Source organism: Vidua chalybeata, chromosome 8 (genome assembly GCF_026979565.1).
Source record: "Vidua chalybeata isolate OUT-0048 chromosome 8, bVidCha1 merged haplotype, whole genome shotgun sequence".
Taxonomy (NCBI): domain Eukaryota; kingdom Metazoa; phylum Chordata; class Aves; order Passeriformes; family Viduidae; genus Vidua; species Vidua chalybeata.
Genome location: NC_071537.1, coordinates 15,794,572 through 15,819,576, shown reverse-complemented (window position 1 = coordinate 15,819,576; position 25,005 = coordinate 15,794,572). Strand labels below are relative to the sequence as shown.

Sequence of the window (25,005 nt, the reverse complement as noted above, 5' to 3'; positions counted from 1 at the left end):
CGGCCCCCCCGCCGCGGCCAGTGTCGCCCCGGCTCCCCGCCCAGCCACCCACCCCCTCCACCGCCTCCGCCTCCTCCCAGAGGCCCCCAGCCCCCTCCCCAGCCGCAGCCCCGGCCCTCCCGGCGGCAGAGGCGGCAGCTCCCGGCACTCCCAGGTACGGGTCCCGCCAGGCTCGGGCGCGGAGGGCGGACGGGACCCCGCGGGCGCCGGGAGGGATTGGCCGGGCGGCGAAGGGAGGCGGGCGGAGAACATGGCGCCGGGGAGCGGCGCGTGCTGAGGCCAGCGGAGCCGGGCCGGGCGGCGGCGGCGGGGAAAGGCCGGTGCTGGCGGCGGGGCCGCCAGGGATATGCGGCAGCGGCTGTTCCCTGTGCTGAGCCGGGCTCTGCCGGGCTGGACGCGCCCCCGGGCCTCCTCGCTCTCGCTCTCTTTCCCTCAGGGCTGGCGGCGGAGCTCTCTCGGGTACGGTGCGAGTGCGACGAGGGCCGGGACAGGGCCGCGGGTCCCGGGGCCGTGTGACCGGGGCCGTGAAGCCGGAGAGCCCCCGCGGTGTTGTGTAAGAGGCGGCGGCGCGGCCGGGCGGGGGCACCTTGTGAGTCCAGGGGAGCGCCCGCCCTGCCCCGAGTGCGGCGGGGTGCCGGGGGAGCTCGGGCCGCCGAGCGCGGCTGGCGCCGGAGCCTTCCGGGGAGGCGGTGGGCGAGATCGTTGTGCGGCGGGGCCGTGTGTGCCGAAGAGGCCTGAGCCCTGCCTTGTGTCCTGCTGTGCTGCCCGGGAGAGCCCGGACTGACGTGCTCCGGTGTTTGCGGCTGCACCTCCTTTGGCAAAGCAGGCTTGGTCATCAGCCGTGTGGCTTTTGTTGCCCGGGGGCTTGCTTTGTTCTCCTTCCCTCTCAGAAAACCTCCGTGAATTGTCGTGTTACTTAACTTGCCATGTCTTCCTAAGGCATAATTATGAAGAAAAGAAAAAAAAGTTTAAAGTCTTTAAGAAGAGACTGCTACACTGCTCTCAGTTACCCAAACTTGATGGGAGCGGCCTCTTGACGAGTTATCTGGCAGTGGCATTGTGCGGGGCTTGTTATTGCGTGTGTGTGCTACCAGTGTCACCAGCTCCGTGGAGAGAGCGCGACTGACCTCGATGCAGGGAGGGGCGGGCGGGAGGCTGGGCACAGCTCACTTGTAGGGGCAATTTAAACTGCATAACAACTCGGCAAAGTTTGTCCGGGAAGGGAGCTAGCGTCAGGGACAAAGGCCAAGTTGTTTTTTTTTTCTTTAATTAACACTGTATCTGTTACCTTAGTAGCCAAACCTATTTTTAATACTGCATGAATTAGAGACGTCAAAAGTAGCATCTTTCCGGGGAAAAAAAGTGAGTTATGATGACTCATACTGTCGGTGCTCGTGTGTCAAAATTCAGATGCACTGCTACTGTTCATTATTGCTATTTATGCTTCAGAATTGTAAAGGTAATCCACAGTGTATATTCGGAGCCAATGCTTTCTCAGGCTGTAGTTTGTCTTGCTAGATTACTCCTCTTTATGCATGTGAATATATGCAGTATTTGGACTTAACTTTATGTATGTGAGTAGGCCTGTTATGTTTTCATACTGCCTACAACCATGATTTAATCATCCATTTAATTTTAATTGTGAATTAGGATTTACATAAATGATAATGAAATGAGAGCAGGCGTAGTTCTTTCATGCAATAATTTTTTTGAGATGTGAAAATTTAAGAATCTTTTTTTTCAGTTACATGTTCCCTGTTTCCATCTTTGTGTTTTGTTCATGCTTGAACTTTTTCTTTTTGTAACACTTTTAACCTTCATCTCTACGTCAAATAGCAGATAATTTCTCAGTTACAACTTACCTTCTTTTCATCTGATGTACAGCATTAAAATGATCTATTCTATTTGGGAAGTCCCTAGAAGGATTCTTATTTCTGTGTTTGCCTGCTTTTTTTTCTTGCTTTCTGCTTTTTGTCTTCAGTCAGTGTAAGGCTGTGGTCTAATCCCTTGGATGAAATAGCACCTTTTGGAATTGATTGAAGTTTCAAGTGTATAACTTATTTTGCACATGAATGCAGAAGCACTCCCCTCCCCTTCTTAGATCCAGAAGAAAGAGGGAAGGGACAAGAAGTTCATTACCTCTGGTATTTCACTGTACTGGAAGGTATTAGGCTCCTAGCTGTAAGGGTCACTGCTGGTTTTTGTAGAAGTAATTTACTAAAAATACAGTTAGACCGCTTGAGAAGTGGCATGTGGGATTGATATTTCTAATATATTAATTCTTTTGTATTTGATGCTTTTATAGTAACTTTGGTGTCCAATCTTCTAACAGCATAGAAACCAAAAAGTTCGTAATAAAAATCTAGAGAAATTGCTTTAATCGGTTTAGTGTCTGGTTGTGTATTTGTATATGCATGGTCCGTCAGTGAGTATCTTTGCTTTCACCTTTTATGATGCCTGTAAGTTGCTAAAATGTTCTTACCAGATAGTACTGTATGTATATAATGTGATTTTTGATGGATCCTATTTTAAAGTTGCTTCACTGCAGCTTTCTATTAAAATCTTACTTCTGCAGCTTGTTTTTGGAGTGAGTAAGAACTATAGCTTGTCTGAACAATTGATATGGAAAAGAATGCTGTAGAGCTCAGAGTTTATTTATCATTTTAACAGTAGAACTAGAAATGTCCAAAATTGTAAAAACTAAACAACAAAATAGGTGAACAGCCAGGACTTCATTTGTTGAAACACACCGCTGACTCTTGTAAACTGCTCATTGTTATGGGTTTGTTGCTCATGTCAAAGCTCTAGTGTTAGATAAACAGTTGCTTTTAATGTGGGGTTACAGTGCTTTTAATGATTCAGAATTCTGAATTCTCTCTGGTTTGGTTGCTAGATCAGATTTTCTTACCAGTTCTCTCATCTTTCTGTGAATTTCTTGTTGTTATGCAGTATAACTGAAGTTTTAGTCTCATCTTGTTTTTCGTTTGATTTTGTTTTTAATTCAAACCTCACAAGTTTTTCTTTTTGAGGGTATAGGACAGATGGAAGCATAAAACATTAAGTGAGTTGGCTATACAGAGAGTTTTGGGCAATCTGATGTGCTACTTGAACATAAAATCTATGAAATACACATCAGAACACAGTTAGAATAAAGCACAGAGATCTCTCCTGTAGCATCCACTTTAACATTTCCCGCTGTGTGTGCAGGGCCACGCGCTAGACACCAACACATCCCTGGGGTTGTGAGGCAAGCCCTGCAACTGTAGGGTGATGGAAGAAAAATGTTACGGGGAGGAAGAGAGAATGAGAACCCCTGGTCTGCAAGTATTCAATGAATAAAGCGATTGATTGAATTAATCAGTACATTTTTTAGGAAAATCTGTAAAATATGCTTTGAAGCAGTTGGTCACGTAGCACAGAAACTAGTCTGATCAGTCATGTTCTTAACATGCAATTTGAAAATACTGATGTAAGCCAAATTACTATGCCAGATCTTTGAAAATTTTAATGGTACTATATTTTAATGACATCTAAAGATTAAAACCAGATAATTTTACTTACCCCCTTGCCCCCCATGTCTTCCAAATAATCAAACACTTAAAACATTTTTGGAATTTTGTAAACTATTGAAGCAGAAAATTGTTAGGGAAAGATTAATTGTTCTATTTCTGGTGAATGTGGTTAGAGATTGTTTACTTTGGAGGTTTGGATGAATTGTTTGGGGCAATTTTTGAGGACATAGGAAAAGTAAGCTCAGGTAATTTAGAGATTAAAAAAAACTTGTTATCCTTTATTGCTCTGTGTAACATCAAATTGTATATAAAGTCCTGCCTTTTTGTTTGACTTTTTTTTACGCAGTGCTTTGGAAACTGTGGAGCAGTCAAGTTAAGGACTGTAGATTTAGGGCAGTAAACTAGCTTTATGGTGTCTGATTGTATATCCCATCTTGTTTGGCCAGCATGTCATTGTAATTATCAGGCCAGTTGCTCAGCTGGGGCCTGATCTCACATGTGAAACTACCAGGGCCCTTGTTTTTGCCAAGGTCACACGTGGTGTGGTCTCATTAATGCTACTGGTAATTCCTGTACACGGGTGTTACACACCAGTGTTTCTGCTGTCACGTTGGCAGTGCAGCCTGTGGCAGACCAAGTTTTATTGCTGTGATCTAGAAGTTGTAGACCTGGACTCTGGGAAACAAGAGCATGGCAGGCATCTGCCCTGGCCACCATCATTAGGAGGGAATTTTCTGAGTCAATTACAGACTTGGCAAAAAGCTGTAGACTGAGGTTCTGAAAATGCTTTAATTGTAGCGAGACTTTAGAAATTCTTCAAAATGAACTACATAACAAAACCTTATAAATATTCATCATCTTCAGTCTTGCCTGATTTGGCATGATTAGTTGTTCTTAATAACTTGGGAACGCTGATTAAATCATTGTGGGGCTTTGTAGTTGGACCTTTTGTGTATGAAGTAGTATGCTGAATTCCTGATGAGTTTAAAAGTGATAAAACATGTTAGCGTTTTGAGCAGTTTATCTACTTACACAGTCTGTCTGCCTGTGCATGCAATCAGAATTATTTAGATCAGTATCAGGAATGTGTTGGGACATCATACATTCTCTAGGTTCATGGCAAGCAAATTCACACAAGAGTGATGCTTTATGGATGTTGAATCATGAGGTATTTTAATCTCTAAGAGTCTAAAAGAATGATTGATCAACATTTAACCTGAAAGAATATAGATAGTCTCCTGAAGAATCCCTTTTGGTAATGTTCAACCTGAATTGATTTAACTTTCCTGCCTACAGTTTAGTCTAAAAAAAATTTATTGTAACATACAGGTGAATGGAAATGTTAAGAGATAAGGTAGATTCTTGATTATTTTACTGGTAACATAATTCTACTGCTGTCATGATCAGAAGTAGGTGCAAGAGACTAAGAGGAGAGGTGCAGACCTGTGCAAGAATGCAGATTTACTTGGCTGTTGCAAAGCCGTGAGCTTGCGACTGAAGAAGTTCCTGGACTCCTCCAGAGTGCTCAGTATGGTGCTGTCATCCTTGTCAGAGGTGAGGAAACTCTGGCTGGTAGTTCTGCAGCACCAGGCCTCCTGCCAAAGCACTCAGCACTTCTTTCACTCCATGCATTGGCAGCTGGAGAAGTCTTCGTGTAAACCAAGATGGATTAGTAAACAGCACAGAGAACGTGTTACCAGTGCTAACTCCCTTGCAGGACAGAACAGAGGTTCACACTCAATGAAGGTTTCACTTCACTCTGGTAAATGCTAAGCAATTAGTTGCATAAAAACTTCAAGCAAGTGTGAATTTTAAGGCAGCTGATAGAAAGCAAGCATCAAAATCTGCTGAGATGGTAACTTGGTTTTCATCTGGAGCAGACCTGTGTACCTAGCACTTTACTTCAGCATGTGCATGCTGTCATGACAAAAAAAAAAAAAAAAAAAACTTGAGAAGCACTTTGTAGTTTATGCCTTGGGGGTCATATTTTTATTAGCTAGTCACATTCTTGCATTGAAGCAACCCTCAGGAGTTTCTGTTAATTGGTTTTCAAATATGGTCCTTTAATTGTTCAAACATTGGACTTGGATTTGACTACACAGGCTAATTTTTAATTAAAGTAACTTTGCTAAAATAACTCAGAGAGATTAAAATAGTGAAGCAGAAACATATATCACTTAATCCCATTCTGTAATACTCTGTTTGCAGGTGAAACCTGGCATCCCCCAGAGAGCCTTGCTGCTTCCAAGGGACTGCCTGCCTAGAAATTATTACAAAAATGGAACCTCAAAGAAGAGAATATAATTTCACTATAAGTGCTGTAATTGAAAATTTAGTGTTGGTTTTAATTGATACTTTTCTTGTAAAAGTGAAGTAGTTTTGATGAGGAGGAAGAATATTTCCTATGCCTTGAATAGGGACACCGTTCTCAGCTCAGACATCCCTATTCTTTTTTTTTCTTTCTGCTTTTGTAATCTTTCCACCTGTAATTTTTGAGTGGAAGAATTTCTACTGCCACAGTAATGTTTCGTATTGTTTCTGCTGTTTTGGCTTTATCGGATCTTTCTCTGTTGCTTCTGCTTTGTGAAAGTAGTAAGGTAATATTTCTTTTAATGTTTTTGTTAGGCTATTATCTCTGCAATAAACATAGCCCCTCCTTTGTGGAAGAATTGTTTTGCTACTGCCAGCAGCATCCAGTGCTCACTGTAGTGACAGTACAGCAAGTAGCTATAGCACATGGACTTTAGGACAGCTTCTGAACATAGCCATAGAAATTAAGCTACTTCTCAATAAGTACAGGATTTCTGGTTTTCTTACTTTTCTTACTTTTTTTTTTTTTTTTTTTTTTTTTTTTGCCTGTGGTTAAAAGCAGTTATATTGTCCAAAAGTAATCACTTTATAGAGTTTTAGGATTCTGGTGTGAAATAATGGAGTGTGGTATTTTATAACACAATTGCACTTACTTAAAAGCTGCATAAGAAAACAGTCATATGAGGAGGGAATGTTTAGTACTGGGTTATTGGGTCTTACAGTTTACTCCTTAAGAAAATGTAATGATATAAAAGTTCTCTCTAAAGTGAAATTTTTTCTTCTCACTTTTGTATTGTAGTAACATATCAGCAGGAGGAACAGTACGTAAGCAGGAAGGTGTTGGTCTTGTCCTCTTGACGTATTTGCCTTCCAGAAGTATTGCATAGTTGATCAGCCCTTGCTTTTATTTGAGTTGTCTGGTACTATGATTCACTTCGCAGCAAAATAATCGTAGGTAATCATGCAAACCCATTTGAAGTTAGAGAATGTTGTATTCACAATGCCCACTGAAATAACAGTGAAGGTGGAGAAACAAATTTCAGTCGTTGGTTTGAAGGCTTAATTACTAATGTTGTTCTTTTGAAAATTGTAGGTTTTTCCTGTACTGGAATTTCATTACCAAGCTGAAAGTAGCCTATGAAGGAGGCAGAAGTAGGGAATCATAATAAAGTGAAGTGGAGGTGTACAGCTTCACAAGACACCAGTTGAAATCTCATACAGTTTCACAGCTGTGTAGTTTGATGAATCACATTGGAAAGATGAGTCATCTGAACAAACAGTAAAGTTTTGTGCCTTAGTGATGTGGTATAGAAATAAGAAGGAGATATCAGATGATAAGAAAATTGTAGAACATTTAAAAAAACCTGACAACTCGAATAGTTTATAGTATGTATGTGTCTTCTGACAGGCAACTAGTATCTTACTGAGATAGAATATTCTAGCTGAACACCAAGGTATAGGTGTTCATTGGCAGATATGGAATCAGGAGCTTAAGGGATGTCCTTGTTCTCCTGCATACTTAGATCTGTCAATCTAACCTGTATGCAAGTGAAAAACAATTAGGAGCAGTTTAGTTACTGATTTTCATAATTGAAAAGTATCTACACTCACTTCAAAAATTTTACACAGTAACTTAAGTTTAGTAGAATATTTCTTAAAACTCTGAACATGGAGGCATCTTTTAATTGTTAGCATGGCTTGTATCAATGCTGTTGATGCAGAGAAATAGAGATGTGGTACTTGGAATAATCTTTGTATTTCAATGGTATATGCAATTTTTCAGTGGCAGAAGGCCCATAGACATTCCAAGCAGGATTAGCCTGAGCAAAGGATTAAACTACTGGATAAATGACATGAGAGTGTACACATTTAAATTTAAATTCAGCATTTCAGCTACTGTTTAGTGATTACATTTGACTGCAATTGTGTTTTTTAAAGTATTTAATAGTAAGAGAATCATGTTTCACTAGTTTATATGTTTCCTTCTAAAATGCATTGAACTGCACATTTTAAAAAGTTACTTGGTATTGTTTATAGATTTTGCTTGGAGACATTCAGTTTCTGAATCAGTCACACTTAGTTTCTTAGCATTTCAGAATTATGCCTTTAAAGAAGGGTATCTTCTAGCATCTGTTAAACTAATGGTAGAAGTTTAAATAGGTGAGACAATCTATTCCTATTTATCATGGCAATTCTGCAGTCTTTGTATTTTTATGGCTGTATTGTAAACAGTGTTACTGTTGCTTGCTGGAGTGTACAAATCCAGTGTTAGTACAATTTTGTTTATTTGACAATCAGAGTTACAACACTCGTAATATAATCAACAATTCAGATACATGAAATGCTTTCCTGAAGTGTGAAAGTATCCTTGAGCTAGCAGTATATGCTTAATTTGATTTAATTTTTATCATAGTCTAATAAGGGGTTGAAATTTACTAAGTTTGGGTTGTTTCAATTACAGTTAATGTGATACTTGTAGCATTCAATTAAGTGATCTATGTCTTTATTTTGTTTCATGGTCTTCAAGGATTCTTTTTTGTTTTAGCAGCAGTATCTTTCAGGATCTGAATTTTAGGCAAGTTCAATGAATTTTGCACGTAATAGAACTTCTAGCTGTTGATATTGCCCTGTATTGTCTAATATAATATTAAAAAATTAGCAAGGCTTAAGTGAAAATAATAAATTTTTTCTTTTTTTCTTTAAGGTTTCAGAAGGAGTCAACCAACAAAATGAACAATCCAGCTATTAAGAGAATAACAAATGAAATTATTAAATCACCTGAGGATAAACGGGAATATCGTGGACTGGAATTGGCAAATGGCATTAAAGCTCTTCTCATTAGTGACCCCACCACAGATAAGTCCTCAGCAGCACTTGATGTCCACATAGGTATTCAATTCATATTTTGTTAATTATGTCATTAATAAAAATGCTTCAAGTTCTGGTATCTTGATGCAGACAAACTGACAGGAGTGGTATGCAGTTGGCAGCCTAGCTTTTTATTGTAATTTATAGTTTATTTAATTCTTTGACACATCAAGTTCAAAATTATTAAAGTTAAATGCTCTTACTGTACTCTGTGTTTACTCTAGTGTAGCTCAGTCAGTTGAAAGACTGCTTTTAACCATTAAGTTTTATGTTATGAAAGATCTTTTGTAAGCAGAAAAGGGGTGGGTGCAAGTGCAGTTATTTCAGACAGCTCCATCTGTCATGTCAGACTCTTTTTTTCATGCTAAGTTGTTGATGTGTAGAGGTGAGAAAATGCTGTAGTGCTAGAGAAGTTGGAAAGGCACTCCTAACTTCAGTGGTGCTTATGTGTGCAAACAGAAATATGGGAAATAGAAAGGGAAGGCAACTACTTTGACTTTTTGGAATACTGGAAGCCTTTTCTTATATCTGAGGTATATCTCAAGCTTGTGTAGTTCTTCAGTGGATTGGAAAGTAAGATGTAATGTGTGCATAACCTAAACACCCTCTTGCCATGTCTGTAGTTGGGAGCTCTTGCTGCTCTGTAAAACTTCTGGCCTTTTTTGTTATGAGGATGGCTGTCCCAGATCATTATCTAGTTCATCCCAAATGTGGTTTTGTTTAGGTCCTGTGACAATGATAGCCAACTGCAGCATCCAGTTCCTGCACATGTGCTGGAGGAGATGGATCTGTTGCCTTCATCTCCACTCTCCCACTGCACATTGCTGCACACATGGGGGTGGGACTGCTGCTCTCAAACTTCTGCCTTTCCGTTTTCCATTCTTCCATATCATTGTTGTCTTTTAATCTGTTTGCCTTCACGCCTACTAGCTGGTCATCCATAGCTGCATGTGTTCAGGCAATTACAGGTTATCACACCTCCTATAAACCACAGGATAAATACCTCTTTAATTATGGTTGGCAGTTGCTGCCTCTTAACACAATACATTTATTTAAGTCAAAGTATCGATTTCAGAACAGTGTGATTTGCCAGGTCTTTACAGATTATGAGTCATGGACTTCAATTGAAAATCATCTCTATAAGGAAGTGCAAGCTCATCTGGAGAGGCAATTTGAGACACTAACCGGTTCAGTTACTAATTCTAAATTTTAAAATATTTTTTTTAAGTTTAATTTTAGTTGACTGTAGTTGTACAAGTGTCTTCTTACAGCCACAGAATTGATAAAATTGCCTGAAGTAACATACTATAATATAGAGTACTTTAAAAGACTTAATGTTTTAATATTACTTTTTATGAATGGCTACATGAATTTTTTTTCTCTTGCAGGATCCTTGTCTGATCCCCCCAACATTGCTGGGCTTAGTCATTTTTGTGAGCATATGTTGTTCCTGGGAACCAAGAAATATCCAAAAGAGAATGAGTACAGCCAATTCCTAAGTGAGCATGCTGGGAGCTCAAATGCTTTCACCAGTGGTGAACATACCAACTATTACTTTGATGTGTCACATGAACATCTAGAAGGTGCTCTGGACAGGTAAACATATTTTTTAGTATTTATTTTTTTTGTTACAGAGGTTCTACTTGAATTTATTAGTGTAAAAGTTTTTTGATAGTTCTATCATTATGATATTAAAAAAAAAGGTAAAGACCATCTTTTGTTAAAATTTATAACCAGATATTTTTCAGTTTGAAAGTCTTACTCAGATTTTTTTCATCTAGGAGAGTTCTTCGAGACAGAATTTTTGAAATTTAAATATTGTGTTTACACTGAATAATTTTGGAAATGCAGGGCACAGAGTATGATCATGAATTTACACATTGTGCAAATACTGGGATGCTGCAATCAAATTCTGTGCTTCCCATGGGATCCTTGTTGACAGCAAAATAAGGGTGAAGTCGAGAAACATTTAAGGATGCTCTTAGTAGAGGGAACTTGCTGAAATCTCAGTGTTTTGTAGGAGGGGACAGAAATTGAAAGGTATGTAGTCAGTGGGGTAGAGTGAGTTTTGTCTTTGGCTTTTCCCTGGATGTCTGAGAAAACTTACTTGATGGGTGAAATTATGAGCCTCTTGCAGCTAAACCTCAGAATAGGAGAAATTTTCACTGTGGGAATTGAGATGTAAGGCCATTGATTCTTGTACTACCTTACATGATGAACATGTTGCTGTCTGCATTTATAAACAAAGAAATTGAGAAATAAGGGTACTAAATCAGTGTCACAACTGTTAAAGAATTCGTAAGTTCTGCATTACAAAATAATGTATTCAGCTGTTCTCGGGAGGCACCAAGATGTATACTTTTCTGTTACAATTTATGTACAGTACTCTTGACTTGAACTAAATTTTTTCTCTTTAGATTTGCCCAGTTTTTCCTGTGCCCCCTGTTTGACGAAAGTTGCAAAGATAGGGAAGTGAATGCTGTTGATTCTGAGCATGAGAAGAATCTGATGAATGATGCCTGGAGGTTGTTTCAATTGGAGAAGGCTACTGGAAACCCCAACCATCCCTTCAGTAAATTTGGAACAGGTTTGTTGGAATATAATTATCCAGTGGCATTCTGTGTAACATACATAGTAGTATTGTTTATATAAAATTGCTAAAGACAGACTGTAACAATTATCTTATTTATCCTCTCCATACATGTTTATTATGGTGCTTTATGGCATTTTTCACATCATAGACCAAACAGAGCTAGACAATAGCATAGGAAAAAGAGTGATCCAAGACTTAGAGTACAATGATGAAGCAACCTTTATGATTCTGATAATTACTGCAGAGAGTGTTTCCCTTTGATCAGATGAGATGTTGTTAAGTTAGCACAGTATGGGAATTACTCCATTGGATGCTTCAGGTTACTCCTCATTGCTGTGCACCCAGTTTGGTCAGTAAATCTTCTATATTCCTTGTCTGTCCACAGAAAGGATGGACAAATGCATCTTGCCATTTTCTTTTTAAGGGTGTGCATTTTTCCCCAGATATCCTTCACTGATCTCCCTGAATTAATGCTTGTGATGGTGATTCTTCTCCATCATTACCCTCAGTGTCAAGTAATTTTCCAGGCACTTCTGCACTGGCTACTGTCCATTTTCCTACAGCTGCAAGGTGTCTGTCTTCTGACTGTTGCTTCCTAATGTCCTCCAGTACTGTAACAGCACAGTTACTGTCTGAAGCATTAACAATGTTATTTTATTTTATCTTATGTATTGATGCTGTGGGAGTAAACAGAGTAGGGTGTCTAGAACTTCACCATTTGTCTGCATATGGTGAAGAATATAGGCAAAATATTTAAAAACAAGACAGTATTGAGCCAGTTTTCTTATTATGCATATTGATTATTTTAAAAATTAATATCTATCCAAAGGCAAGCAGACTGATTATATATTTCTTTTTGATTTGTTAGTTCATAACATTAAATATTGTTAAACATCACATATTCTTAATTGTTTTTGTTACAGGGAACAAATTCACTCTGGAAACTAGACCAACCCAAGAAGGAATAGATGTAAGGCAAGAGCTACTGAAGTTCCATTCTACTTATTATTCATCAAATTTAATGGCTATTTGTGTCTTAGGAAGAGGTGAGTTTGTTCTCTTGGTTGAGTAAGACTTTACATATATACTTGAAAAAAAAAAGTGGGTTCCAACTGCTTAGAACCTTCTTGCAGCTGAGATGATATTTTACATAGGTTTGCCGAAAGCTTAGTAACAAACACAGTTTTCAACACACTGTTTGCTTTTTGAAAATGCGCTGGCAGACAGTATTTGTTTGGTGTTTCACAGTAATGCTTTGATGGTGAGTACGAATGGAAGAAAGTGAGCTTTTTATCTGATCAAGTGCAAGTTCACTGAGGAATTTTACATGGAAACTTTTTCAGTAAGGATCCCATTGGCAATTGTAAATCTGTACTAAAGAAAACTGTCCCTGCAAGATTAAATGAATGTTTATTTTGCTGATATGCATAAAAATTGGTGGCTTTTAATAGAATAACGTGCAGTTCACAAAATTTTCATGTATAGTGAACCCTCTTCATTTACATTGTTTGTTAGTTTTTTTCCCCGGCACAGTTCTGGTAGTGTAGTGTAGGAGCATGCATATATTGGGCAGGAAAGATTCTACTTTCTCAGTCTAACTGGGATTGTTTGGATAACAAGGTAACTACCTTTAGAAATCGTTCAAGGATTAAGGTTATACTTCGAGATGTCCAAGCAATTGATGTTTTGTTTCTTCCAATGCCCACCCTTGGAAGTCTTCCACTAAAAAATTGCGAGAAGAATATTTTTTATCTTATGCTCACTGTGGGAAGTGCTCCAAAATGCATTTCTTGAGGCAGAAAGCAATTTTGAAGGCAAAATTTCAACAGAAATGGTCTAGGTCAGTTTAGGTGAGTTAATGCACATCATCGTATTCTTTCTGCAAAAGGTCTTCTCTCATTCTTGCAAAGTACTGCACTTACAGACTGAAATTAGAATGGGTGGAAAATTAGAAGTGCTTAAAAAGGTGATAGGTGTGTGTGTTTTGGGTCCTAAGGACAGACCTGGCTCATAGGGTACTTGGAAGTACTGGACATGAGCTGAGGCTAAAGAAACTTCAAGTTTTGGCAAAGCTACTTTCATTCTAGAAAATTTGCAAGTGTAATTCCATGTCCCTTAAACTTTTGTGGACTGATTTTTTTTGTAGGTGTTCAATATCTGGTGTAGCTTTCAGTTCTAGCTTTGTTTAATCTGTAAAATAGCAAAATAGCAAACTGTAAAGATACATTTTCAGTTACAGGATTTATTTTATTCATGATTGAAGCCTTCCTTTAATAAGCATGGTGCTTCTAGCATGTTACAGTTCAAAATTTAAAGATGAATATTTGTTTTCTTTCTGAAATTAAAAATCATAACACCATTAACACTACTTTTCTGTATAATTCATGACTCTCCCAAACAATATTTTAAAAAAAGTTTGTTGGAATCCTTATATAATAACTGTGGTTTTCCTAATGTTTCTTTGTTCCAGAATCCTTGGATGAGCTGACTTGCTTAGTGGTAAAGTTATTTTCAGAAGTAGAGAATAAAAATGTCCCTATACCAGAGTTTCCTGAACATCCTTTCCAAGAAGAGCATCTCCGGGTACGTATAGAGATACGTCTTCCATCCAAAGGATATATTTTAAATGTTATTTTTTATGTCTGAGTAATACATTGTGCACTTCACTACTCTTTTATCAGTGTCCCTGTTAAATTCCATATTTCTTTATTGATTTCCCCCCCACTTTTCCATGCTGAGTATAGTTTTGTGTAGTTTATAGTAAAGGTTGCAGTTGTAAGCAAGTGTGAGATAATTAATTTTCTTTGTTTTTGTAATGAATAGCTGATGTGCTGCCCTAAGTTTTAGATACTTAGATGTGTTTATAATATGTATGTGTGTGTGTGTGAAGGGAACGTGATACATGCTCCTGAGATGAATACAGTAAATGAGTTTCCCTGTGTTTATGGGTCTCCTTGCTTGTTTCTCTCCTCAGCAACTTTATAAAGTGGTACCCATTAAGGACATTAGAAATCTTTATGTCACATTTCCTATACCAGACCTTCAGAAGTACTATAAATCAAACCCTGGCCATTACCTTGGCCATCTGATTGGGCATGAAGGCCCGGGAAGTCTTTTGTCAGAGCTTAAAGCCAAAGGTAAGTCCTTCAAGGGTAGAGAATTGAAAAATATTTGATCACACAGTTTTTTAAAGTTTAACTATGTCTCATTTAAAATAGACCTCTCTATGTTAAAGCCTTATCTATGTGAGTAATTTGAACTCTTAAGTCATTTTGTGCTTTATTTTTGTTTCTGCAGCAGGTAGGAATAAATAGGTAACAGTCACTCAGGCTGCTGAGGCTATTATTTCTTTGACTTCCCTTTATGTGCCTTGTTCAGAGAGTTTTTTGAACTCCAGCATAATGATCTTGTCTCTATTCTGTCACTAACTTTGAGGTTACTGTCAGGTCCCTTAATGTCTGGAAGATTATAAAGGTATATCTTTTGCTATTTTACTTTATGTCATTCTGTTCCAAACAGAAGTAAATTATCCAGTAATCAAATGATCCTGAGTTTGTCGTATCACTCTGAGTACAAAATCAGATGGAGCTGACTTGGGTTATGTTTAACTTGCACTGTTGCTGTAGGGATTAATGAAGTAAAGGAAAACATGTAAATGAATAAAAATGGGTTTTAATGTTGCTGAAGCATGCAAAAAGTTGCATAAACTGTTATAGATTTGTTTATGTAATATAGTTTCTTTTTAATGACATAGGGTGGGTAAATACTCTTGTTGGAGGCCAGAAGGAAGGTGCTAGAGGTTTCATGTTTTTCATCATTAATGTGGACTTGACAGAAGAAGGACTTTGTAAGTGAAGCACTGTCTGTATTCCATGTTATTGCTGATGTAATGGTTTAGTGTTGTATCTGAAGGGACTACTTGTTGTTACAGCTTGAAAGCCAGTTTATTTTAATTAACTTGTTATTCTTCTGTGTTTAGTTCCTCTAAGTATGCTAACACACTTCACCTAACATAAGAAATCAACTTATTTAAGCTTATAATATTTAATTAAATACTTTAAATAAACTTCTTTAAAAGAAAAACTTTTAATATCTTTGTGTGCTACTTATTCATACTATTTAGACCTGAGTTAAATTATATTGTAAATCAATATTTCACATAAAGACATGTTCAGTGCAGTTCTTGGAATTAGCTGGGGACATAAGCACCTTAAATTCATGTCTGAGAAAGGAAGTTTAACTTTGTTGGTGGGATTGCAGATGTACTTAAAGATCTTGATGTATCAAAGTTAATTAAAAATAAAACCATATTTGTGTTCATTACAATTTCTTCTCTGTGCAGAACTGAGTGAATTATTAAGTATTTTTTTCTTTTCAGTGCATGTTGAAGATATTATTTTGCACATGTTTCAATATATTCAAAAACTACGGACAGAAGGACCTCAAGAATGGGTTTTCCAAGAGTGCAAGGTAAGTAATTGGGGCTGTACCATGTGTACCATATGTGGTGGTTATCTTTTTACAAACCTTTTTTATTATTAGATTATTTGACTTTGTAACTAGCATTTAATAATCACATGGTAATTAAGTTTATTTTTAAGATGACACAAATGACAAGTACTTTCAGAATATGTTGTCTTAACATAGGTGTGGAATGCTCTTACAGAGCTGGGAGTTACGATGGCATAATGGAGGTGGAAGAGGAAGGTCTTGCTCTGTCCACAAGGATTTTACATAACTTTGCGAAGTCTTCACTGGAGAAAGGGGGAAACATTTACTGTGAGGAGTAGCATGCAACTGGAAGTTGAAATGGCTGCTATTCTACCCCTCCCTTCTTTCATGTGTCAAATTGTATAATTGAGATTGTAAAGGCAATAGGACATTGAATCTGCTGTTTGTTCCCCTCATCTTTTTGAAAAGTCAACTAAAGGCTTTTCATAAAGTACTTTGGCAGTACACATCAATCCTTGCTGAACTGTTCATGCTTCTTAGAAGTCTGGAAAGTTCTGTATGCACAGAGCAAAAATGTAGCGTCCTATTAGACAGCACTGCTCTTCTCAGTGTCAGTGTGAAACAAACCCAGTTTTATTTATATATTTATAGTCTCATTGGTTCAGTACATATGCTTGGGTAAGTATTTCTTTTCCCATCTCAGCTTTGTTTGATCCAAACTGTTGAGACTCTATGAAAATAGAAATTCTGCAGCTGGGTTAGCTTTGTTTCATACACTTGGACACTATATACCTCTGAAAGTAGTCTCATGTCTTGTTATCCTCTGCTAAAAGTCCCAGTGGATTTGTTTCACTGACAGAGTAAGCAGATACAAGGTTTGGAAGAGGTAGTTCTATCCTTCTGTTTCATCCCTGTGCCTTTTCCTTCCTCCTCTCAGTCCCAGAACTCCTGAGACTGTGGGGTGAGTCAGAGAGCTGGCAAACTAGTTGAAAAGAACCTTTGAGTTTACTTTCAGCTGAATTGTTGAGTTAATCAGTCTCTCTGCGTGCTTTCATGGAAGGATGGCCTGTCCTTTTCACTGGCTTTAAAGTCTTAGATCTCTTTAATTCACCCTTGCCATTGTATTCTAAGAATTATGTGTTCTATTTCTGTGGCTGAGACAGCAAAAAAACCCCACACTTTTTCTGTCTCTAAACATACTCTTGGCTGACTGAACAAAAGGAAGAGAAAAGGAAGAGAGAGAGGCTTCAGTTCGTTAATATATGACAAACACTGCACTGGAACACTGTGTACTGGTTGGATCAGAGTTGGTGTGTTTTCACATTTTCAGGAAATTTAAATATATGAGAGATGAAGCAGATCTTTTAGTATGAAAAGGACTTGGGTAACACTTCACATTATGAGACTGTCACAAATTGCTTGTGAGTTTGATGCAACTTGAATATTACTGAAAACCTATGTTAGATACTTGTCTGCTATAGCATGGATACAGCAAAAGTACTTTCTTTCATTATAAAAAGGAATTATGTAGCCAGTAATTATTCTTAATCTTAATTTATGATCTTTAATCATTCATACATTGTTTTCTAGGATCTAAATGCTGTGGCATTCAGATTTAAAGATAAGGAGCGACCACGAGGTTACACATCAAAGCTCGGAGGAATGTTGCATGTAAGTGGAGGGGGTCATTTTTGTTTGGTTGTTGTTTTTTCTAATAATAATTCAAGCAGTGTGTTTGATTATGTACTTAATAAATACAGGCATCTCTGAAGGTCCTTTGCACTTCTTGTATGCTGCATATAGGCCTTTTTTTTGGCAGTCAATAAGTCACATTCTGTTCACTCTACCATTTTATACTTCTGTACTTGCTAGAACTGATTATACAGTAACTGGCGGTGCTATTTGATCTGTTTCAGTGTTTCTAAAGACATATGTACCTTGCCATTGCATTTGCCTGGTAGCTAAGTGTTCTCTAGGGAAATATTAGACAAAGAATATTTTATCATAAACGCTGTGTTCCTTAGTTCACAGTGTTGAAATACTGCAGTAAGCAGAAATGTTTGTATTAAGATTGCAAATTACAAATGCTTGACTTCACAGATGTGATTGCATATTGGTACTGAAAGAACCATGTAGCTTTTACTTGGTCTTTACTTCTTGCAAAATTCCCTCATTTTGTGCTAATGGAAGATTTAGGGGGGTTTGAGGTTTTTTTTGTCTAGTGAAATTACACAACTTTTATACAGTGCAGCCATTCTTCATTGCATAGCTAATGTCTGCATCTATTCAGATAAATTTTTGGTTTCTTTGCAGGAATTACTGTTATTGGTTGTAGACCTTTAATTTGTAAAGTCTAAAATAATGATGTTTGATTTTCAAATTTTCTTCCTGTATGCTAAAAAGCGTTAGACTTGGCAGAAAACATATAAATGGATATTTAAAGAGCTCCTGCATGGCATGCTGTCTCTTGCTTTTATTCTGTCCAATGCCTAAAATCTCTAACAAATGAACTTCTGACTTCTGAAACAGTCTTTCAGTATTTGTTGGATTATTTCTGATTACAATTGCTGTCTCCAAAAGTCAGGCCAGGAAGTTGCCAGCAGTGTTCCAAAGAGCAGGCTATTGAATCGGGACTATTTTTTTAAACTGTCTTTCCTTTCCTTTGCTTTGCTTTGCAGTGTGAATGGTAATTTTTGTTCTGCTTTAGTAGTTAAATAACCATCAAATTCTGAATCTTTAGCATTCACACTTGAATTTTTGATAACACAAGTTTGGTTCATTGTCCTTGATCTCCACCCCCCACCACCCTTTCTCTTTTCCAGAATCCTTTTTGTGACTTACTCTCAGTTCTGGAAGTCATTCCACTGTAATTTTTTGTATAATACATAATTCAGAAAGCCATTTTATAATAATTCTGGTTGAAAAAAGTACACTGGTATGGCAAAGTGCAAGAACTCAGCATTTATGTCACCTGGTAATTTTCCCTTGGTAAACAGGTGTTTATCGAGAAAGTTTTCCTGTCAACCACATTAATCATTTTCAGATGAGTTTTAGTTTTTTTTTTTCTTCTTAAGTTGCCATGTACCTTAAGAGATTTTCAGTTTGACCCTAAATAAAAAATGTTAGAATTAAATGTGTAAATTTTTATTACACTTTTAGATATTGAAATACAATTTGCTTTAAATTATTGTAAATAAGAATTGACCTGTTCGAGAGTCCTAAAAAAACCTAGGTTTTTGGTTTCTTTGTTTTATTTTGCTTATTTATGTTCTGTTTTCCCCAAATGCACTCTCGTGAGTACTTGGTTTTCTTTTATGTTCAGAAATATCCTGCAGGGGTCAGCATTTACCATGTTATTTTTACTTTAGTCAAAATAACATTTAAAGGTGGGTGACTTTTATATTGAGACATTAAATATTCTAAGAGAGAAGAATAAATATAAATTATGTAAAGTTGCCTAATACTTGAGAAATATGATTGCATAGTTAGAATGCTACTCCCTCTTGTTTAGTTTTGAGGGAGATTTTAAAACATTTTACACATTCCTAATCTGAAATGACAAGGTAATACAACTTTAGTGGCCAGAAGTTTTTGCTTTTGTTTCCTCTACTGAACCATAGCTTTTTCATGCTTAGTTTTGTTAAATTCGTCTACGTATTCCTCGGCTTTGTTTTTTAGTATTATCCCATAGAAGAAGTATTGGCTGCTGAATATTTGCTTGAAGAATTCAGGCCTGATTTAATAGAGATGGTACTGGATAAATTGAGACCAGAAAATGTTCGGTAAGTTAAACTGTATTTTAACACAAACATCATAAGAAAGCAGATGAACTAATGGAAACACAAAATCTTAGGTGTCTCTTGCAGCTCCAAAGTAAATGTGATTGAAAAATCTTCACTATGTTTCTTTATATGAGAAGGTCTTAGATATATGTTAATTTATTTTCAAAGGTTGATGTATTTCAAATAATTATTGGATAAAGTCAGATAAACTTGAATTATGAACTGTATTTGCAAATGTCATGGGGTTCTGGTGTTTCTGGGGACATGCAAGTAATGATAGAATAAATGGAGTTGCCTGTATCAGCAGCAGTAGTTGCCATAGTAATTAATGCCCTTTAAAGAAGGGCCTGTATCTTTGTGTGTGGGTGTGCATCTGTGTGTAATGTGTGTGGGATACTTCAGCTGAAGCTTGACTATGTCGAAAGATCATATTTTGAACAAGCAATACTTTAATGAAAATCTCCAGTTCTCTTTTCCAGAGTATTTAATACTTGACTCTTTTGAATGTATTTTCATCTTACTTTACCACCCAAGTTCTTGAAAATTTGATATGTCTAACATATAAGCACTGTTTTTAGTAATTAACATAGAGAACATGTAATTACTTGTTCTCTGTAGAAAGCTTAACCAAATTCCACATGAATGTGAACTTTTAATTGGTTTTAGAATTGCTTACAAGCAATAGGTAAACCTGAGCTGATGCTGATTTAGTAAAGAAGCTGCAGGTGTTAATGAGATCTGATGTTTATTATAGCTTCACATAGCTTTGAAGCATAGCTCTTAACATTGCAAGAAAATAGTCAATATTATCTGATTCATAATGTAAATTGGGTCCTTGTTACTACCCAGAGGACTTCCAAAGCATCTTCTTACTTAAACACTGAGAAATTGCTGGAGGAAATTAGTACAGGTACATACATTGATAGATTGTTTAGTTTGTCAGATGCTGTTGCATGCTACAGACCACTCACCACTTTTCTGTGTTACTCCTGTTGCTGGCTGTGCCACTCTTCTGACATTCTTTCCTGCTGTCAGTACTTCAGCATAAGACAGCCATAACGAACCTAGTTCAAAAGCTGTTAGTGTGAGAAAGGAAAGTGTAGAGAATACCAGTAAAGGGAGAAAATTCAAGTCAATGGAATATGGCCAGAAGCATAAGAATAGTGGTGATGGTGTTTAGAAGAATGTGGTATGGTTTTTTCACCAACACAGCAAACATCTATTTCACGATGTTCTTTTGCTGTAGGTAATGTAGGCCCATATCTGCACTTTGCAGTTCTGCATTCCTCTTTGTCCATTGCTGAAATAAAGGGGGCTTGGACAAGAAGAGCACAAGATGAGCAAGAATCTAATTAGAAAGGAAAAAGTAATTCTTAAAAGATGCAGAATTTAGGTGTAGCATGCTTGAAACATTAGTAAGCAAGGAAGATAACAGCTTAGCATGATATGTATCTTCCTATAGTAGTTTTGTAGGGTTACATCAGTCTTCTCCCACTTGATGAAGTGACTTCTGGTAAATGGACATTTTCTCCACACCTGGTAATTGTGGATTAATTTAAAATAAAAATTAGATTTTTTTTCAAGATGGAGCATATCTAGAAAAAATATGAACTGAAGATGAACTTTAGTATATTAAGCAACTAATAATAGTTTGATACTTCAGATAATGGAGATGGTTGTTTCAGAATTGGTCTCTGTAATTGTGGGCTTCAAATGTTATGTGTCTTACCTTCCTTTCTTCTAGCTGGTGCTTTTTGGTGCTGTATGTTATGTTTAATCTTCCTTCAGGACTTACTATGTTGTCTCTTCACTTTACTTGACTTAAGAAATAGATGTCATTTAATAGATGATGAAAAGTGTAATTTTAAAATTTTGTATAAAAAAGGTGCTAAATATTGGGATAAAAAAAGGACTTTCAGAACTGGAATAAACCTGTTTTTATGGCCTCTTCAGTTAACTGTTAAAGATATTATGTATTGTCTTTGTTGCAGGGATTTTAGTAGGGCTTAAAGATAATAAATACAAGTGGGTTACGTCTCTGAAGTTTAAGTGCCCACAGCTATGCTATCAGCTGTCCACTAAGGCTTAAATATAAATACATACAAACTAGAGTCTGTCCAGAGACTGATTCAGTGCAGTTCTAGCAGCCAAATTCAGCAGAGCAGCGCAATTCTAACATGGATGGAATGAGGCCTGCAGGAGGTCTGTAATGCTGTGGCAGCAGGCATGCTCTGAGCTTGAGTGGTGTATGGTCAGAGTAATGGTAACTGTGTTGGTTTGTATTTGCCACAACAGCTGTACATTCACATCTTAGTTCTCTCCATGTTCAGACTATTTGTATTTTCAGGAAGTGCAAAACCATCAACCCAGATTTAGGATTCCCAGTGTCATGTTGCTTTTTCCTGCTGCCCTGGATGATACATTTCTTTTCAGTGTAGGCTAAAAAGTTATGGTTATGCTTCTGTGTAGCTTCTGTAATAATACTGGAAGCTGATTTTTGTTGGATTTAAAAGTATAAGTCAATTTCAGTGGGAATTAAAATTATTTGGGGCATCAGATATTCTGAGCTAATTAGACTTTCCTGCTTTCATTTGACTGAAAGAAAATACTAACTTGTATATCTATTCCTTTTAGATATATTTTAAGCACTTACCCTGTGAAATTAGAAGTAGAATGAAATGCACTGCAATTAAAAAAAATCTTTTATATAACTAAGATCCTTCAAAGTATAGTACAATATAACAGGGAATATAATTTTATAGTATCTTTTATTTTAAATTGCTGGCAAGATACATTATTTTGGGTAAGGGGAAATTTACTTAAGTATTACTAAAAGTGATTACATGGTAAATGAGGAAGATTCAAAAAAGCCACTGTGGATTTTGTTTTTAGTGGGCTCTCTTAAAAGAATGAGTTGAGATTACAGATGTTAATAAAAGGGTCCATTTGTGATACACTTTTTAAAAAATTACATCTGTATCTATATGAATACAATTAATTACCAATTCAATAGCCTGCTCCCTGCTTTTGTCTATTTTGAGCAATTTTATATGCTTATAGAAAACTTGTGCACATCTGCTTTCAATATCTATATTGTTTGGTTATCTACCATTTACTGATATGTATGCTCATGTTTACCTTTCTCTTCTCCCTTTTTATGAAAGAATTATTATGTGCCACATCCTAACTTTGCCTGTTGTTTGGCATTGTTTTCCTGTTTTTATTTTTTTTTTCTTTTTATGTGTTGCATGCATTCTGTCTTGAGGTGCTTTAGTTGGCACTGATTTGAATTTTTTCTTTGTATTGTGGTCTTCTTTATAATTTCTTTTTCATTCACTTATATTTCTTATTTATAATTTCTATTTCATTCACCTATATGCCTCTTGGCATAGCTATATTGTAGTAACTGCATTCAGTGTCTTTTTCAAAAGTATAGCTTTTCAGCTATTATTTTCTTAACAAACCTTGAGTTTAAAAAGTATGAAAAAAAAATCATACTCACAGATGGTATCCATATAAGTATGCATGTGCTTCCATTTGACTGACCCGTAACAGAAAGTGTTCATATTTTCCTCCCACCTCCACACATTACTTGTTGCATTTAGTGCCTTAATTTCCCCAAGAGAGAAACTTTAAAATGTAAGTATTATTTTTACTTATCCCAACTGTATTGGGTCTTACTAGCCATCTGTGAAGATAAGGGAATAAACTTGGCATGTGTCTTGGCATCTTAGCTGAAAAATTTTCCTATCATTTCCAAGGCATTTTTTCCCTTCAACATCTGCAGAATAAATGCTCTTATTAAAATTTAAGAAGATAGTGACTCACCATATTAAGCAGCTGAAGAACATTTTACCTTGGATAGTAAATGTTTTTTTTTTCCTCTATTGATAACAGAAGTGCAGCACTAGTACTGTCCTAGAGGGAAGAAAAATAAAATGAAAGCCAGAAGTGTTGATAGAGAAATATCTAACTACTGAATTTCACAGACTCTCAGCAGAGTTATCTCAGTGCAGTTGGTGGTGCTCACCCTGAAAACATGCTGGAAATGTATCTGTGTGTTTTTAATTGCATTGGATCTGAGCATCCATTTTGAAAATCACAGTTTGTTCACTTATTTCCCCCCACAAATCCTTGGTAGCAACCTAGTGGTACTGAACCCTAAGAAATAACTTGTGCTTCTGCAGTGATCAGAGTGCTGCAGCCCAGCAGCAGCTCTGTGTGTAGTTTCCCCTTACTCTGGTTTCTGGGGGGATTTATATGTGGGGGCCTTTGAGTAGCATGTGTTGCCTCACATCAGTTTTACTCATGCTTGTGAGGGAACTTATGAACAAATGTAGGCTTCTGTTATTTTTGTCTCAGTCATGTTGTGTTATGTATTTGAATGAGAGAAAAGTAATTTCTTCCATTGTTTGACAGTATCATAATTTGGAAGACAAAGTTTAGGTTCAAAAAAAATCAATCCTTTATAAAAATAGATTTGCTTTGACACATTTGTTACTAATGTCACAAATACTGACGAAGTATTCTAAGTCTATTACTTTTCCACATTTTGAACCTTGAGTTTCATTATGTAAATCTGGAGTATAATAATTGATAATGTTTTGTGGATGTTCATTTTACAGCACACATTCTCTTCCCAAGTAACACTGTCCTGTGGACTTCTCACCTGTAGCTTCAGTTTAGATTTCAGGAGGGAGAAAAACAGGATAGTATTTAGTAAATATGTATCACATTCTAGAAACTGTGAGTGTTTCCAAAATTGAGTACTACAGTTTGCATGTACAGGAATGTATATAGAGAAGTAAATATATTTATAGTTTGTTGTGTTCCATATCCATTAATGGCTCAAGCCTGAATATACTTAAACAGGTTCTATTGTAGATTACCTGATTGCCTGTCTTGATTTCCCAGTGCATTTACGCACTGTCCTACAACATATGGATGTTCATAATGCTATACAGCACAACAGAGAAATGAAAAGCAAAAGTAATGTTACATAATTGGTGACTTTAGAGATGGATTACAATATATTGAAATACCTGCATGGCATAGTATTTCTACCTGCTGTACTTCTTTTCCCCTCTTTTTGTGTCCTAGTCTTCATTCCTGTTGGTCTTAAGTTGTAATTCTTGGGCAGACAAAATGCCTTTTGATTTGTTTCTATTGTTGTGGGTATGTTTCTGACAACTCAAAATGTCAGTAATCATTCCAATAGTGATTTGGGATAAAGGAAAGGCAGGAGGATCTGTTGAAGTAGAACTGCTTGAAGAATTACGGTGTTGGTTTCTACAATTTTCTTTTCTGTACAGTGAGTAGACAATTCTTTTTAGCTCTTGAATTTTAGTATGCTCCTGTAGGAAATGTTTGGGTGCTTGGATTGTCACTACTGCTTGAGCATCAGTATGTTGGAGAAGGGTAGGAGGAGGAAATGGTGAATAACAGACATATTCTAACAGTATATTCCAGCATTAAATATCTTTATCTT

The 25,005-nt window shown here is 36.9% G+C and overlaps 1 protein-coding gene across 6 annotated transcripts in view; it reads left to right on the top strand.

Moving 5' to 3' along the window:
• The first annotated feature begins 49 nt into the window (after positions 1-49).
• IDE (insulin degrading enzyme) overlaps positions 50-25,005 on the top strand; it is a 52,829-nt gene continuing 27,873 nt past the window's right edge. Inside the window, exons 1-12 of one of the 6 annotated variants that reach the window (XM_053948774.1) lie at positions 50-154; positions 437-553; positions 8,527-8,711; positions 10,079-10,286; positions 11,108-11,277; positions 12,207-12,329; positions 13,754-13,866; positions 14,258-14,420; positions 15,038-15,130; positions 15,662-15,753; positions 17,326-17,406; positions 19,414-19,517. In XM_053948774.1, coding sequence (XP_053804749.1) covers positions 8,552-8,711; positions 10,079-10,286; positions 11,108-11,277; positions 12,207-12,329; positions 13,754-13,866; positions 14,258-14,420; positions 15,038-15,130; positions 15,662-15,753; positions 17,326-17,406; positions 19,414-19,517 — 1,307 coding nt within the window. In that variant the 5' untranslated portion in view covers positions 50-154; positions 437-553; positions 8,527-8,551. The other 5 variants (XM_053948773.1, XM_053948768.1, XM_053948772.1 and 2 more) reach the window with 5 other exon arrangements.